General features: G+C 42.0%; 1 protein-coding gene across 2 annotated transcripts in view; it reads right to left on the bottom strand.

Annotated features, from left to right (window-relative positions):
* Positions 1-16,295, bottom strand: part of si:ch211-246m6.5 (von Willebrand factor D and EGF domain-containing protein) — a 35,557-nt gene extending 19,262 nt beyond the window's left edge. For both annotated transcript variants that reach the window (XM_067583110.1, XM_067583111.1), the window contains exons 1-15: positions 16,096-16,295; positions 10,537-10,721; positions 9,968-10,196; positions 8,883-8,948; positions 8,482-8,714; positions 6,120-6,209; positions 5,882-6,023; positions 4,896-5,113; positions 3,739-3,812; positions 3,344-3,626; positions 3,028-3,230; positions 1,945-2,855; positions 1,422-1,558; positions 1,179-1,340; positions 984-1,088 (exon numbers count right to left, since the gene is read on the bottom strand). In XM_067583110.1, the coding sequence (XP_067439211.1) occupies positions 984-1,088; positions 1,179-1,340; positions 1,422-1,558; positions 1,945-2,855; positions 3,028-3,230; positions 3,344-3,626; positions 3,739-3,812; positions 4,896-5,113; positions 5,882-6,023; positions 6,120-6,209; positions 8,482-8,714; positions 8,883-8,948; positions 9,968-10,196; positions 10,537-10,721; positions 16,096-16,195 (3,138 nt within the window). In that variant the 5' untranslated portion in view covers positions 16,196-16,295. The remainder of the gene's footprint in view (positions 1-983; positions 1,089-1,178; positions 1,341-1,421; positions 1,559-1,944; positions 2,856-3,027; positions 3,231-3,343; positions 3,627-3,738; positions 3,813-4,895; positions 5,114-5,881; positions 6,024-6,119; positions 6,210-8,481; positions 8,715-8,882; positions 8,949-9,967; positions 10,197-10,536; positions 10,722-16,095) is intronic.
* Positions 16,296-16,615: the final 320 nt, after the last annotated feature.

The raw sequence follows: 16,615 nt of genomic DNA, 5'->3' as shown, positions 1-16,615 counted from the left end.
TTAAGTTAATTCAATTTGGTTCAGCTTTTGGCAGGCACAGGCAAAACTTTTGGTGTCCCTTGTATGTGTGTGTCTTCACTGAGGTTACATGTTTTACTGTCTACACTCCCATAAAACCTACTCCAGTAACAACAGGACCCCCCTCTGTACCTTTTTAATGAATGTTAGCTTTTAAAATAGCCAGCTGCTGCATGTTGGGAGGATGGGAAACCATGCTGTCTCTGGTTTACTCATTCAAGCAGCCACCAGTTATTCAAAGCACAGGTCCTATACCCCTAAGAGAGCGTATAAAATGCTTTGCCACACTTTTCCACTAAATACCCATTGAATCACATCTGTCTTACAAATCTGTTTCCTACATTCAAATAAACAAACACTAGAGAGTCCAAGTGTTCTTAACAAGTGACCGGTTGCAATCATGTGAATAATGACTCTCTGTCATTTATTCAAACACATTAAAATGATTCTATGCCAAAGTGGGAAGATGTGTGATGTGCAGCAAAAATATAGCAAGAAATCAGGGTGGTGACTTACCAACCTACAGTTTGTTCTTTTTTCTTTTCCTCAAACAAAAACATTTAATCATCTATATTTGAAAAAAGTATCACAAGTGTGATTTCGTTCTACCTATGAGGTTAGTAAGCTATGAAGACTTGTTTCATTGATATCTGCATTTATGCTTTTATGTTATTTTGTTGGCATTTACACTGAAGCTTATGTTTTGTAATTAGTGTTAGTTGATGACTGTGACCCTGAACCTTGAAAATAATCATGACATAGTGAAAAGTGTATAAAGTGTAAACTTTAACATAAATTCTTTATCTTTGTTTCATTTTCTTACAGTCTCACAATAATCACAAACCTCAGTGCTAGCAGATAGAACTTATTAGCATTTAACAATCATGCAGTCATGAAAGGGTTTGTTTACTGAAACTGGTGGTGTGAAAGGAGAAAAACTCTGTTCACTCTTGTTTGTGAGTTACCTTTAACTTACAGAGTCCTGAGCGTGACGCCTCGCAGACCTGACAAACACCATCATAGATTGTCAGCACCTTGGCTTGGCTGTACTGGGAACCATCATTGGTCACCTGTAAGAGGAGAAGCAGGGGTTAACACTGTATACTCCCAACAAAACAGCCACTAGCCAACAAAAGACATTTTAAATCCAGCAGCAATACCTTAATCTCCCAGCGTGCGTATGGTTTGTCATCCATCATGAAGTCTTCTGTATTGACGGCTGTGTTGCTCAGGGATGGGACGGCGCAGTCTAAAGCCTTGGAGCTGAGGAAGGTGGCTTTTGTTCTCTGTTTTTCTCCTGGAACCCAAACTCCGTTCATGTACTGTGGAGGCAGATCAAGGCAATTCAGAGGGAATTTAAAAAAACAACAACAACACTGGCCTTTGACCTTACCATCCCTCACCTTCAATCTGGTGGCATGACAGCTTAGGTCAGGGGAGTCAATGAAGCCGAGGCCAAAGACCCGAACGTTGCGACAGTCGTATGATCGGATATCACACAGTCCACCATTCTCCAAATCTGTTATTTCAACTGGCTGGCCTATTTGAGGAGAGAGAAGAGGAGAGATGTATATTACAAGATAATTAAAAGATAAAAAAGCACAGAAATGTTCATAATTTCACCAGCCAATCAGCTTTAAAAAACTGTATCAGTTAATAGTCTCAACAGCAACAGTTTTTTCTTATTTACAAAGTCTAAAGTCCAACTATTTATTATAAATTATGCTTCTAACATAACTACCTCTAGAAATATGTGCTTAAAATTTTCAGCCAAAAATGATTGGTGCATTTTCCAAGACAAATTAGCAGCTAGTCATCTGCGTGTAGCAATCAATGTAGAGCTTTTTGAATCGAATTTCAGGAATTTCGTATCAAACAATCATACTAATTTACTTTACGGATAGTAGCAACTGTCCAGATACTCACTTATGGCAAGGCTGCAGTCATAGAAGCTGTAGCTGCGATGGCACTGGCAGCCCCACTCTGTACACTCTCCATTTCCGTTGCAGAAGTTGGGGCAGCGTAGCGCCGCCACCACTTCTCCAGACATTCCTGGTGAACTAGCCAGCTCCAATGCTCTCTGGGTCCGGTTTTCCAACAGCCTCCTCTCACACTCGTTCTCCAAGTATGGCAGCAATGCCTCCTCCCAGCCCAGGTCATCTTTCAGCTGCAGGTCCAGGATGCAGAGATCCACAGCCTCGTCCAGGCGGCGTCCCAACAGCCCCCGGCACACTACTCCAACAGTGGAGTTGGCTAAAGCCATCTGGCATACCTCCAGAGCTTTGGCTGAGGTCAGGCCGCTCGGCGTGGGCCACTGAGGCTGCACCTCCGGTCGGGCCTCCGCCAGGTGATCCTCAGGGAAGAAGTAGGCGAGGCTCTCCAAATCGACCTGGCTGAGGCTTTCAGTGGTGAAGACAGGCTGGAATTCAAACATTGCCTGTCTCTTCGGTCTGTCAACAGAAAGCAGAAGGTCCTCCCTGAACTCAACATCCAGTTTATCATCACTGTCAATGTGTTGCTTCTTCTCACTGTGAAACTGAAGGTTCCTCCTCTCAAGAGGATGACTGTTGAAGGAAGACATATTCAGTATGCTTTCCTCTTTTTCTGCACTCTTGATGTATTCCAGTGTTGTGTCCATATAGGGGAACACAGATGTGTAATCCACATTATCATAAGCGATGCAGTCGGAGTGAGCGGAAGGATTGTAGAGGTTCCCCATCCCTCTGCCAGCATGATGAGAAGTGCTGTATCCTTTTTGGCACTGACAGAAAGGCCGTCTGACCTCTTGCCTTGTCCCAGGAGGCGTCTTGTCAAATAAACTCTCACCAGGAGCTATCCTAACACATACACAAAAGAAGGTGAAAGCATTGACACAAATGGCTTTGTCAAAACTTGACAGAATTAACCCATGGGGCCGAATCAGGTCCCAACAAATAAAACAACAACACTTATTTTAGCCAATATTGGTCAAACTATGAATAATCTACTCGTTGGGCATCACTGACTGACCTCCAGTCCTCTATAAAGCGATGTAGTTCGTCAGGGCCATACGAGTCACCATCAGAGCCGCGGAAGTCATTGTTGCCATTGCGGTCAAAGGTGCCACAGAGGCCTTGCGTGTTGCCGTAGTCAACACTGGGTGCCCGGATGGACAGGCTCATCCCCCAATCGTCAACATCGGCCCTAACAAAGGCCCCGGAGGGAAAGATCAACTACAAGAGGAGAGTCACATCCAGCAGCTAATTAACATAATCTCCTCATGCAGCAGAAGTAAAAATTTAGAACCTGAAAGACTTGGATATCGTTAAAATCATCGGATACCTACGGTGACCTTCTTTCCCTGGTAGGTTTCGAGCACCCTGACCCGGCTGCCCTTGCTATCATCATCGCCCAGGTTCTTCAGGGTGAGCTGAGGCCTTGTTTCCTGCGGTTGACCATTGCACATGTCGAAGACAGCTACCTCATTACCCTCTCGCACCGCCATGCCACAGTTGCAGGCGACTGCATAGTGTCGGCTGCCACAGTCCCACTGGCGAGAGTGGACCTCAAACTCCCTAGTGAGGCTCTGGTAAAGTACGAAGGTACCAGTCTGATGGTTTTCATAACGCCTGCACATAACATCTAACAGTTAATCTATTGTTTTGCCATGCCAAACTGAATGATAAATTGATTAAAATTACCATTTGATGTCTGCTGACAAGCAATAAGGAAGAAAATTACCTGCCATCCAAGGTAATGACATGTGGGTCAGTCAGGGAGTAGCAGATGGAAGTAGGAACGTCCTGAACCGTGACCTGGGGGCAGAGGTTAGGAGAACAAAGATTAGGGGGGCTCCACCCTCTGACCCTGTGACCCCAGGCTTTGATGTTTTCACTAAACACAGATGGGTAAACTCCTCTGCAACAAGCTACAGAGAGACACAATGTCTGCAGGGCTGATGTCATGTCTTACATAACGTAATAGCGTGTGTGGACGCATCTAATGGCCACTTAGAGCAACACTCCTCAAACATAATGTCAAACCATCAAACAGGCACACTTTGGGCCTTAAACGCACACCCTCTCCTTTAATTTCATAAATCACTGTATAACTGTGTGTATATATAAACAGAATGACAGAGAAACCTCTAACTATAACCATCTTTTTAATACTCTCTGAAAATATATAATTATATCAAATTGCAGAAAATGTATTCTTCATTCAGCTTTGAATCCCTTGTAGACTTTAAAAAAGGACTCCTGGAGTCCCCAAGGGCCACTGGAACTTCTCAAAGACCCCTCCAACATTTTCAGAGAGTCCAGGAACCTCTGTAAGGGCCTTGTCCTATGAATTTTCATGCCACAAGATCTTAATCTTTGGAACATTTACAAATACTCCTGGATCCTCAAAGACCATTATTATCACCTCAATGACCCTGAAGAAATTATGAAAGCTCCTGAAGGTCCCCTAAATCTTCTTTAGTGACAACTTCTCAAAAACTACCAAAGTTCCCTAAGAAGCTCCACAGGGGACAATGAGTGTTTAAGTTCCTAAAGTACTCATCAGACCTACTTATGGTCCACTAAAACCTGTTAAAGGATACCTTGATGACCACTGACAACCCATTAAACCTAGCACTCCCTCGAGGAAGACTGGAACCTTCTTAGGAATCAATGGAAAACTCTCAAGGATCCCTTGAACCCCCTCAGTAACCACTCACCAGAGTTCACTACAGTTTACAAGTCTATCATGAAGGCCTGTAATTTCCTGATGGACTTCACAGTTTTTAGATGCTTTGTAGATGACTATGAATCCATTTTTCACCAATTAAATGATCTGTGATCTTTAACTAATTAGGAAACATCAAAAATATTCTTCAGCATTTAAGGTTTACTCACCTTCAGTGAAATTGGGGTGTAGGTCCTCCAGAGTCGTGGAGCACTGGGTCCGGGCAGAGCACCAATCAGGCTCGGCCGGTTCCCATCACGTGTGAAATCGGTGACGGCAGTGACAAAAAACGTTGCCTGGCCGCAGCTGCCATCACTGCAGGCAGTTGGCTGGAGCTCCACCTGGCAGGCAGACAGCACCACATTGGAGGCCTCATGTCTGAGACTGTCTGTGGATGTCAACACAACAGTGAGGTAGTGTTAACGGATGGCATACAGCTGCTTGCAGAGCTGTAATAACGTCTTCCTGTGCTGGCTTTGATGTGATGATATACAGGACAAGTCAGAGCAGAAGAACCCAAGCAGGAGACAGGAGATTGTATGGTAACAGGATCAAGGAAACTGAGGAAAGCAACTTGACCCTTTAATCATTTTTAATAACCTGACATGCTACTTTTTCAGGGCGTCTTTCGTTTGCTCTCACCTGTAATGTGCTGGCAAAGAACAGGTAGCCAATTTGGAGCCATTGTTGTTATTAGATTTCATTCACTGAGCAATTCAAGGTTATGGTGTGAACAAGCTCATGAGGATTTATGCACCAACTGGAGTTGTCTCTTCTAATCAAGGAAGCTTGTGATGATACTTGCATCTTTCAAGGATGACAGCTTCTTAACATATCCTTTTAAAGGATCTTGTATGTGTTGATAAGAAGTTAGGATCTTAATTATTAATTTCAGTTCCGTTAATTTGTGTTTTGGTCAAAAATTTTTAAAATAATATGACTAAACTAAACTAATAAGAGTATATTTGGTCAGCTGTGGTCATTGCTGCAGGCTCATCACACTCATCTCATTGCCAAAATTAGGATTTTCTGTCTCCAAACAACTTAACAAGATGATTAAATTGTAGTTAACTGCAAGCTTCATTACAGTATCTCCCAGCAGATAAGTATGGGTGACGACACATGCATCATCTCCTTGTTTTCCTACAGGTCTGACCTGGATCATGGACACTCAGAGCCAGAGGGACTCCACACTGGTGGCCGTGGTCGGGGCCGTAGCAGGGGATAGGTACAGTGCTGTGAACGGTCACTTCATGCTCCTTACTGTTCTCCGCTATGTACAGCAAATCTGGAGAAAACTGAAGAGAAATAAGGGGGGAAAGAAGTTTGTTAGTTTTCTGATATAATAAAAACAGGTGTAGTTTAGAATTAAGATATAAAACATGGATGTTTACCTTCAGTCCAGCATAGAAACTCTCACTTTCTTTCGGAGTAGATCTGCCATGGCTGGAGTTGGCTCTGAAAGTTGACACACTGCAGGAGAACTGCAAGGAAAATATTGTATAAAATTATGTGTAAATAAGTTAAAGAGAAACGTATTACGGAGTTTGTGTCTTTTTATCTTTTTATTTCCCTAAAAAACAAACCCACCCTACATAGATCAACTCTAAATTGATTTTCAAGTAAAAGTTAACATTAAGATATCACATCAACTGAAAGTTGCTCTTCTAAATGGCACAATTGGCATTATAGAGCAGGATTATTTTGCTAACAATCATTTTTAAGCACCCACATGTCTTTAACTACGGCGCCTAAAGTTTCTAAAATGTGCTGTTGTTAAAGACTAACAAGGTACAACTGACACTGTATTTGTGATTTATCAAAACATTGCCCTGTGTAGCTCACAGCATTGACTGATCCATGGCACTAAGAGCACTAACATTTAACTCACTGATGACCTTTGACCCAGACCAGCTGCAGCATCAACATGTGTTAAGAGGGGGCCTTGTGAGCGAGCCCAGCCCTCTGTAGCACGTTCCAGACACAACTAATGCAACCTTGTGTGTCCAAATATGGCAAAGCAATGGTCCACAGCTGTACGTGGGTGACCAGTAAGAATGACATCACCTCAGTTTCAAATAGCATCATGCTGAAGATCTAATAACTTAATATTTCCTGGCAACAAATAATTTGTACAGGAAATGAAAGCCTGTGCAGCAGACCGCCGACACGCTGGAAATGAGCAGTTCTCAAGTTTAATTAGAACAGTCGTTGCTCGCAATGCAGGAGAACAATCAGTGTTTCAAGTCAACTTCAGATGCAAGCAACTTAAACAATGAGCAACCAGGAGTCCCCAGCGGATGAGGAAACTTTGACGTTCAGTGAGCGTTTCACCGCTGTCATTTTCCATCAGCAGTCAGATTTCTGCGATTTCTCCAGATTTCTTTCTTGTGTTCCTGCCAATCAGATTTAGTTTCATGAGCCATAATTCAGCCTGACAAGCACAAACGTCAATTCAGCTACTCACTGTAGTCAGGACTACAAGATTGTATACAATGTTTTGGAAAGTATTGCATGTATGCTGGAAGGGTTTCTGGTCCAGTTTAAGCAGCGACCACAACAAAGTGTTAAAGCCAGAGTGGAAGTGCTCTACAGATGCAATTCCCCACCTCGCTCCTAGATCCCGGATCTAAAAGAGACTTATGGTCCTGACACACGAAGCCAACTTCAAAGTACTGACAGAAGCCAACAAATTGAATGCTTTGTATCACCTTGTGTCATCTGGTAAAACAGCCAACACACACATACAATCTACTGCTGTATGAGAGGAAATAGTTAATCAGAATTCTGTATTGATTATTGAAACCACAGAGAGAAGAAATTAAAAGGCTTTAACTTTCATCCGATGAATCTGACGAGGCAAAAAATACTTGAACGACAGTCTAATAGGTGTTTCTCTAACCAACTGCCTCTGACACTGCTTCAGGGTGATCATTTGGCTAATTGGGTGCCAGTAAGTGCTGACAAGAACAAACGGTGGTGACAGACACCCTTTAAAAAAAAGGCTGAATCACAGATTTTTGTGTCTTGTGGTAGTCTATGAATGTTATCTTTCCATGAAGATTTAATGCAGAGGTTTGCGTAGGAACAAATGTGCACAACTCCCAAATCTTAACAATTCAGTGTTCATGTTAAATGAGCAGATTAGTTGATCCAACTTCCTCTCGAGAGGAAGGCTTGAAACAGACCGCTGGAATTAAATTGGACATATTAACTTTATATACCCAAAATCTGTTTAGTTTAAAAGAAAACAGCAACACCTCTGGATGAACCCTTTGCAGTCACAAAATTTGGGGATTTTTTGGCTCCAAACAACTGACAAGAAGATTAGAAACTTACTAGATATAATGGCTGTATTTTCTATATTTCCCTTTTGGTGCTGTCTTTCAGCAAGAGCAGCTAAATCAGTGCAAGCGCTGAGTGTATAACGACACAAAAAAACAGCTTTGTGTATATGTGTGCATCTGTCCACATAAAAATGACTTCCCTAGAATTCACTGTGAAGATTTGAATGGAGAGATGTAAATGGGAAGCATGTGGAGCGGGACTTTGCTAACCTGCAACTGATTTAACTTTCCCACCCTCCTCTTGCCTTCTCTTAATGGGATATGACACACTTCGCCTCTCTCTGCCTTTGCTTTGTGAGCCCGGGCAGAGAGGGGTCAGTGTGATCCATGGCTTACATTGCCTGCTGCAGAGGTCAAACTCTCCACATGTGCTCCCCAAAAACTTTCAGCACGGTCTGGCAGGAATTACCATTTCCCCAAGCCTGAAGTGAACGCCATCCATCTCCACCAACGAGAAGGGCTTCAATGTGGATTCCTGCCTGATCTCAGCCTTCATGCTGTGGCCGATGTGTCTGGCCCAAACCACCTGGAAGCCCAGCGGCTGGCTCCACGGCGGCGGGATGAAGGAGCACCTCAAGTGGACGCTGTGGCCGATCAGCTCTGGGGTGATCACAGGCCGGGACGGCAGGGACGGCACAGCAGCTGGAAACAGAAACAGAGGAGTGAAGATGGGCTGCACGCAACAGTTGTGATAAGAATTTTGGTTTCCAGATGTTTATTCTGCAGCGAAACAGAATATTACTCCTGGGATATCACACAAAAACACATCAGCAGCAGTAGTTGTTTTCCTGTTATGGGTCAGTCTCTTACCTTTGCATCGGCCGTTGACTTCCACCTCACCGGGTGGGCAGAGTCTGGATCCCAAATCTGGAGCAACTGAAACATGACATGGATCAGATCACTTCTTCAGTAACATTAAAAGATCATCTTGACTATTTTTTAGCTTTAAATCGATATTCCAAATTAAATAAAATGCAAACAGGCTGTTAATTTACTTACTCGACTTTTGGTAACTACCAGGAAATTTTGTGGTTTTGTCAAAGTTTTTCAAAAAATAGTCTAGAGCCAAACCAATACATTGCTATGGTCAATATTATCGGCTAGTTTTAGCGGACATATTGTAATAGCGTATATGTTTGCCAATAAGTAATGAGAAATAGCACAGAAATGCCAAAGATACAGTATGTTTGAAAAAGTATCTAATATCTATTACATAGCACTGGTAAGTTTATTTTTATACTGTAAAATGTCCACAATACTATCTAAATTATTTAAAATTGTTTGTTATGTGTTGTTATTTTATGGGTTTATGCTAAAAAATGTAATATCATAATATCAGATCTCAAAAGTATTGAGTCAGCCTTAAATGTAGGGCTGCATCTAATAATTATTTTCATTTCATTCAATATCAATTAATCGGCTGATTGTTTTCTTGATTAATGGATCTATAAAATAGTGAAAATGCCGGTTATCATTTCCCAGAGTCAAAGGTTGCGTCTTAAAATGTCTTATTTTGTCCACATGACAGACCAAAACCCCAAAAATATTTTGCTTACCATAATGTATGACAAAGAAAAGCATTAACATTCGCTCAGTGAATGAAATCACATTTCTAAAGCTAAATCTAGCATATGTTTGGCATATTTGCTTAAAAATGTCTCATAATGATTAATCAGTTATCAAAGTAGCTGCAAATTAATTTTCTGTCAACCAGCCATTGCAGCTCTACTTGAATGTATTCCTGTCAATTTAAGACAATTTAAAACTGAAAAATTACTTAAACTAGAGTCAGGAGGAACTCTAATATGCAACTCTGAACTCTACTAAGACTATCAAGCAGATGAAAATGTTCATCTCAGATCTGTTTGAGGCGTCTGTCCATCCAGCATGTTCACCTTTAGCGCAGTATCCCATGCATCCCTGCGTAGGCTGCAGGTAGTAGACCAGGAACTCGCCGCAGTTTCGCACCGTGACGGGAATGCGGAAGAGGCAGCAGTCTTTGGTGCTGCCCTGGAAAAACTGCCAGGTGGCGCAGGCGGAGAGCTGGCGGACCTCACCGGGTCGAGGCAGGGAGGTGTCCTTCAGTGACAGCCACACCGGCGCCTGCGTCCCGCAGCGGTTCATCTGCAAGGGGGGTGTCAACAGAAACAGTCATTAACCAGCAGTAAAGGGGTTATTATACCCTCCACCTGGGCTGAAGGTGTTTATTATACCAGTCTACTGGATGAGTTTGCACTGGTAGAGGATGTTGGATGGTTTTTTGGAAGAGATCTGACACTCTTTTAAGTGGTTTTGACAATCAGATAATCAAAGCAGAGAGATGGAATCATGGAACAAAAGTCTGTTATACATATTTAATGAAAGACACAAGTTTATTTGACAATCCAGACAAAGCAAAACAAGTGCAATGATGTGAACACAACATGAGGAGTTGACAGAATCCTCAGGTATTTTGGCGTTCTACCTCGACGCAGGTGGTTGGCATCTCCGCCGGCTTGTTGTTGATCTTGAATCTGTACCAGCCCGGCGACAGCGAGTGGTCACAGATCAGGTCCTGGATCGCTGTGTTCTGGATCTCTGTGGAGTCAAAGTCGACGCTGCGGTAGGGATTACGCAAAGTCCGATGACCTCCCGGGAAACACTCTGGAGCTGAAGGGAGGAGAAACATAATAACAAGGACGGTGTTAAACTGTGAACTTCACACTGAACTCTGGTGCAGCTGAAAGGGGAGAGCATTGACACCAAGACAATGTGGAAAAGACTGCACTGTTGAATAGTCTGACCTCGCTATTAAATAACTGTCCGCTCCTGGAGAACTTTTATCTTTTTGGATGCTTGCCTTTGCTGGAAAATGATTTTTTTTTTTCCCGGCCTAAAATCTCTTCCTCTTACTTTGTCTTTCAGACTTCCAGATCTGTCAGTTTAATAAAGAGGAAATTAAAACTGAAGAATCTCTGGCTGTGATCAGATGACCAGGTTCAGCCTGCAGACATGTCTTTATCTTTCTTTATCTTTCACAGAGTCCTGCAGTTTGACTACGACAGACAAAACAAAGAAACTTGTGTAGTCGTGGGAAACAGCAGACAGGAGTCAGTCTGTCCTTGGCCTGAGTGAGAAGTTCTCTTTCTCTCAGTACAAGTAAAAGGCTTCATTTAAACCTGCAATAATAGATATTTTGTCCACATGGAGGCAGTGGAAGATCTAAACACAACACTGACATATTATAATCTTATATAAAGTTGATATGTTGAACTTTTTCTCTCCACCTGGTGAATGTAAGTCCACATTCTCTCTCTAACTCTTGAGGGAAATATCTGGCTTTAGCTTAGCTGCTAAACGCTCCAGTATGTTCACCAGCTAGTCTACAGCTAAATGTGTCTGCCATTTGTTGTAGGACAGGTAGTATAAAGTGGGTTTGTACAACCAAAAAAAGACCGACAACCAAAAATAATGCTTTGATAGTGAACTAAACAAGAAAAGTTGAAACAATGAGCTAAAACGCTCCATATAGCTGACAGAAAATGCAGAGTTAGGAGTCGTTTTATCCACTGTTAATATAAAAGTATTCATTACAGGCGCTTTAAGGTTTAACATGGTTTTGTTAACCTTAATATAAGAAATCAAATTAAACATTAAACCTAAATATTGACACAAAAATATCCCCTGAGCAAAGTACCAGATTTGATTTTAATGTCAGTCAAGGCAGAAGTCAACTCAGAGTTAAAGAAAGGTTTATCATTAAATTATGAAGTCTTAAAGTCACGTCTGGTTGGTGCTATCCACCCGAACCTCTTAAAACTTCAGCATAACAAGGTCAAACATCCATTCTGCCCTTGACTTTGATCAAATACTCAGTTTGAAGACTTGGATTAAGGATTTATTTGAGCATATTTTGACAATCTACCCTTTAAGTAATGGCAGAACCTCAGTGTAAAAATCATCTGATTTGATTCTTGGCTCTGTTCATGAAATATTTTCCTTTTTGCTGTAAATTTGCCTTTAGTTATATGGTATCCAGATGCATTTTTAACATGTCTGGTCTGTTTGGAATAAATTAGACAAAGACAAACTGAAAAGTGAACCATCTGCAGAAAATCAAATAAGGAAGAATAATCTCAATGTGGCTGTTTGATCTTGAAACCTCTAGATTACTTAAATAATTTGAAATCTCTTAAGAAATGTGTTTATGTAACTGTAACCATCCAAAATTTAATGGTTTGCTGCTGAAGAACTTCAAATCCAATAAGTTCAATATCAACATAGACAGCCAGAAATGGTAGAAAGGCAAAGGTGACAAAATTAAGCGTATGATTGGCTCTTTAAAGTGTCAGTTGATGTTTAGGAGGTGAGCAGGAAGGATCATTTCACCCCCAGAGGTTATCTAAATTGCTAAGAATAACAGACATTCCTGTTAGCCTCTCGCTTCTCTAAACTCGCCCCGGGAAAGGACGCTAAAGCCAATGGCGCATGACAGGCCTCTGAACACTGCCTGCGGCTGGAGGCTGAAACAACCGGGGAACTTATTTGAGCAGAACATGCAGTTTTCCACACAAGCACACTCTCAAAAGCTCTACATCTGTGAAGTGAAATGGGTCAAAGCTGTCAACAGAGGCCTTTCTTAACAAAAAAGACTTCCAGAGGACAAAACATGTTCCCTTTCCAGTTGTTTGAGTTTGATTGTGGCGGCTGAGTAAAGTCACGTCAGGGAAAACAAACACCGAGGGTATTTAGACCGTCAAAGCTTTGAATGGACTGGGTGAAGTTACAGCCAGTGATCCCAAGTCTAAACAAGGTCTTACAGGCTGGTCTTCATGTTGACAGTCCCTTGAAAGCAAATGCTCTTGTTTACATCGTCGCCCGTCTGCGTGTACACCTCGTCTGGAAGCTCCACTGACAAGACTTGAGGTCACAGGTTGTCCAAACAACCAGGTTTTCAGGCAGGAGGACAATCGACTAGACTCTGGCTGCTGGCTAAACTGCTCCAATTGGCGGCTTAATGAGTTTACAGAGCCGGAGGGGGGGCGGTGAGCTAATGAACCGGCCCCCATGGAGGGGGAGAGGGGATTGGGGGGGATCCCACTGGGAGGGAGGCCCTCAGCAGCCCAGATGTGCAGGGACTCCTCCTGTTTCTCAGGAAAGAAGATTAATTTGAGAGAGCGTGGTGTTAACACAACTGAGGTTACGGTTCTTTTTCCCAGAGGGCCTTTAACTCACCGCCAACAGAAACTACAGCCAGACCAGGACCAGAGACGGTCAGGCGTCTGAATGAGACGCTTAAATGATGCATTATTACCTCTAATGATGGCAGCTTTATGGATAACACTTAGCATTAGCTGCATTTAAGATCAAGCTTTAAACAAAGTAGGGTGTTTTAAAGCCCAATAATGATAAAAGTATGTTTGGGCTGAAGCTGTTGACGGCTTAATAACTTTAGTTTGTGTGACAAAATCAGAAAATTTCTTTCCTGTTAAGAATTTGTTGGACAGAAGTCAAACATATTAATAAAAAGAGATGACAAAATGAAAGAAGACAATAATATTTGATTGTTAGCCATGTTAGCAACGTGCCTCTACGTCAGTCGACCACTTAAAACTGAAGTATCTCAACAACTATTGGATGGATTACCATGAAATTTGGTGCAGATATTGATGTCCATTTCAGGATAATTCGCAATAAATTTGGTGACCCCTTCACTTTTCATCTAGCACCATCATCAGATCAAAATTTTAATAAGTCTTTTATGAACAAATACCTGCAGAACTTATGACACTCCCATCAGCTTCATCTTTACTCTGTGTTAAGTGCTAATTATGCTTTGGTATTAATGCTAATGGTAATTGTGCTAACTATGCTAAGGTTTTTAGATCAAGATTTTGAATCATCTCAACCTAAAAAAGAACATATGGCACACAACCATTTGCTAGCAAGTTCAAAACCACCTCAGGGGTTTGTTTTACACCCCTTAGCTACCAAATAATTGAGGTTTGCCACAATATCCTCCTTAAATTTCCCCTTCATGTACTTTCCATGTTTGATAAACCACCTTTCCACATTGCTGGACAACTTTACAAGGATATTTGCTTGTCTCAGCACATTATTAAAACTAACATTGAGTGAAACATTTCAGAAGTGCATCATTTTATTCACTTTCATCCAGGCATATTTGGCATCTCTAGAAACTTTGGGATACTGTCTGGAGTTTAGAATGAAGTTAAATGGGTCTGAGCAATATTTGGCTGCACAACATGACTTTTTATTGATGGCACCACTGAGTGTCAGCGGGGTTAAAGATGTTATAAGTGCCTGACGAAGAATTCAGAAGACTTGCAACTGTTAAACATTTCTCTCAGCAAGTTAATTCACAAATCCTTGCATGTGTCCCCTTGAGTCACAAGAGGTTGTGGTATAGACCTTATTTTGGTGCAGAAATGCCTGGTATTCTTGTTGCAGAGCTGTGCGAGGACCCACAGCGTTTCATTTTACGATGGTCTGCCTCAAAGTTTACGACTTTGTGCTTTGATCTGTTGTTAGAAGTCCCGGAGGCAAAGATATGAGCAAGATGGAAGATGGGGACTGACCCAGATGACAGCTACATGTTGTAGTCAAATAAGAGCAGCTACTTCAGTTTAATTTGGCTGAAAGTAGTTGGCAAATGTTATATTCTTAGTGCAGAGAGGTCAAAACTCCAGCAGCACTTGTACTATAGACTAACGTGTTTCGGCTTGTGGCCTTCATCCATGCTGGAGTTTTGACCTCTTCAGACTTTTTTCCCTCTCTGTGCACCTTGGAAGTAGGTGAAGTTGTGCAGGACTTCAGGCTCCGATCTATAGTAATGGTCTTTTTTAGTATGTTCTTAATTATAGTCATTCTGCCTAAATTCAGAAAACTGTCTAAGGTATGATGTGTGACTTTTTTACAGATGAGAAATCATCTGTAAGAGCATCAGAGCATCAAGATTTCTATCTGCGGTGAGAACAAAGCCTCATTCAAATAAAAAAACAAACATTATCTCACTATGTGACTGTTTGTTTTAAAATCATAAACATTTTGTGCACCTTTTTACAACCTTCTTTTAAATTTATGACCACATGTGTGATGTCAACGCTGGCAGAAAGAGAAGAGCAGGATGGGAGATGAATAAATCCTTTACAGCAGGATGATGCCATTTACTGGATTATAATGAGCATCAAGTGTATTATGTTATGTAATGAGTCATCGCAACAAGTTTTGTAAGCCTGTTTCAATTACAGCTGCATTTTTGTCAGGACCGCTCACTGATTCTGTTTACAAGTCTGTTGTTTCTTATATTTATGATCTCTTTGTTTTTACAGCATTTTACAGAGATTTTGTTAACTAGTTTGTAATTGTAATTGAGTTCAGTGTGGTGAACAATACTTCAGACACCCTGTGACTTGTTTATTGAAGTAAACATTTGTGAATGTTCTCCAAATCTTCCCTAATCACAAAAACTTCTGCATTAATTTAGACTCTCTTACACAGATTGCTTCATCTGTAGACAAACTCTGATGCTTCTATCTCTCTTTACCCTGCATTGAGTGTCATTTAGCTGAAATATCTTTGCTTTTCTTTGCGCTAAGTGTCTCAGTGTTGCTTCCTCCTCTGGTGTCTGACTTGCTTTGCTCTTATCTGTGATTTCTCGTCTGTCTCTGAAGGTCCATCCAACCTCTGGACCTGCTGAGTGATGGGAATGCAGCCACGCAGGCCAAGTCACGCAGCTCTGCACAATCTATGGAGGCAAGATCCCCAATTTACTTGCTATTTGCATTTATGTGCAAAGAGATAATGATTAGATACTGTGGATCACGTTAGACATCTGCTTTCTATTTCAGATAAGCGTGAGAGTTTTATTTATCTTAGAGGTAAAATCGTTTCCCACATGGCAGCTGGAGACCATTTGGCGTGATTTTGCATAACTCGATGGATAAGAGAGGATTTAGGATTGTCTGTTGCATTTAAACAAGCCATAATTTGGCGAAATTCACATTGTTTTACATCCACTCACCATGCTGCGCGAACGCTCCTAACTGCACAACACACAGCAGCGCGATGCGTAAATATCCAGGGAGCAACAAGCGCACCGAACCAAATGCGCAACAGTCCATGGCTGCGGCTCCGGGTTAAAAGCATGCAACAGGCTGACCTCAGTCGTCTGGTCCCATTGGAAGTGTGGAGAAAACGGTGCGAAAGTGGCGCAAGCAGTGGTTAACTCCCCGCTCTGTTTGGTAATTAGAGAAAAGAGGGTTAAATTTGCGCTGCCCTCGCTGGAGACTGCGGCTTTCCTCTGTGGAGCGCGCAAGATGACAAAAGAGAAGAGAGGAGGGAGGAGGAGGAGGCAACTGCCCAACTGAGGAGTCTGTATGCGTAGGTGGGTCCTCAATCCTCTCCATCATCATCACATGGAAATAAGTCAATAAATGATCCACTCCAACTGTCCCAATCAGAGCTGAGATCCCCTTAGCGCGGTCTCCAAGGCTTTATCACAGTTTACTTCAATATAAACACTTTGAACTTCAAGGACTGTT

Source organism: Thunnus thynnus, chromosome 24, assembly GCF_963924715.1.
Source record: "Thunnus thynnus chromosome 24, fThuThy2.1, whole genome shotgun sequence".
Classification (NCBI taxonomy): Eukaryota; Metazoa; Chordata; class Actinopteri; order Scombriformes; family Scombridae; genus Thunnus; species Thunnus thynnus.
Note: the sequence above shows the minus strand (reverse complement) of the source record. Positions and strands in the feature narration are given on the sequence as shown.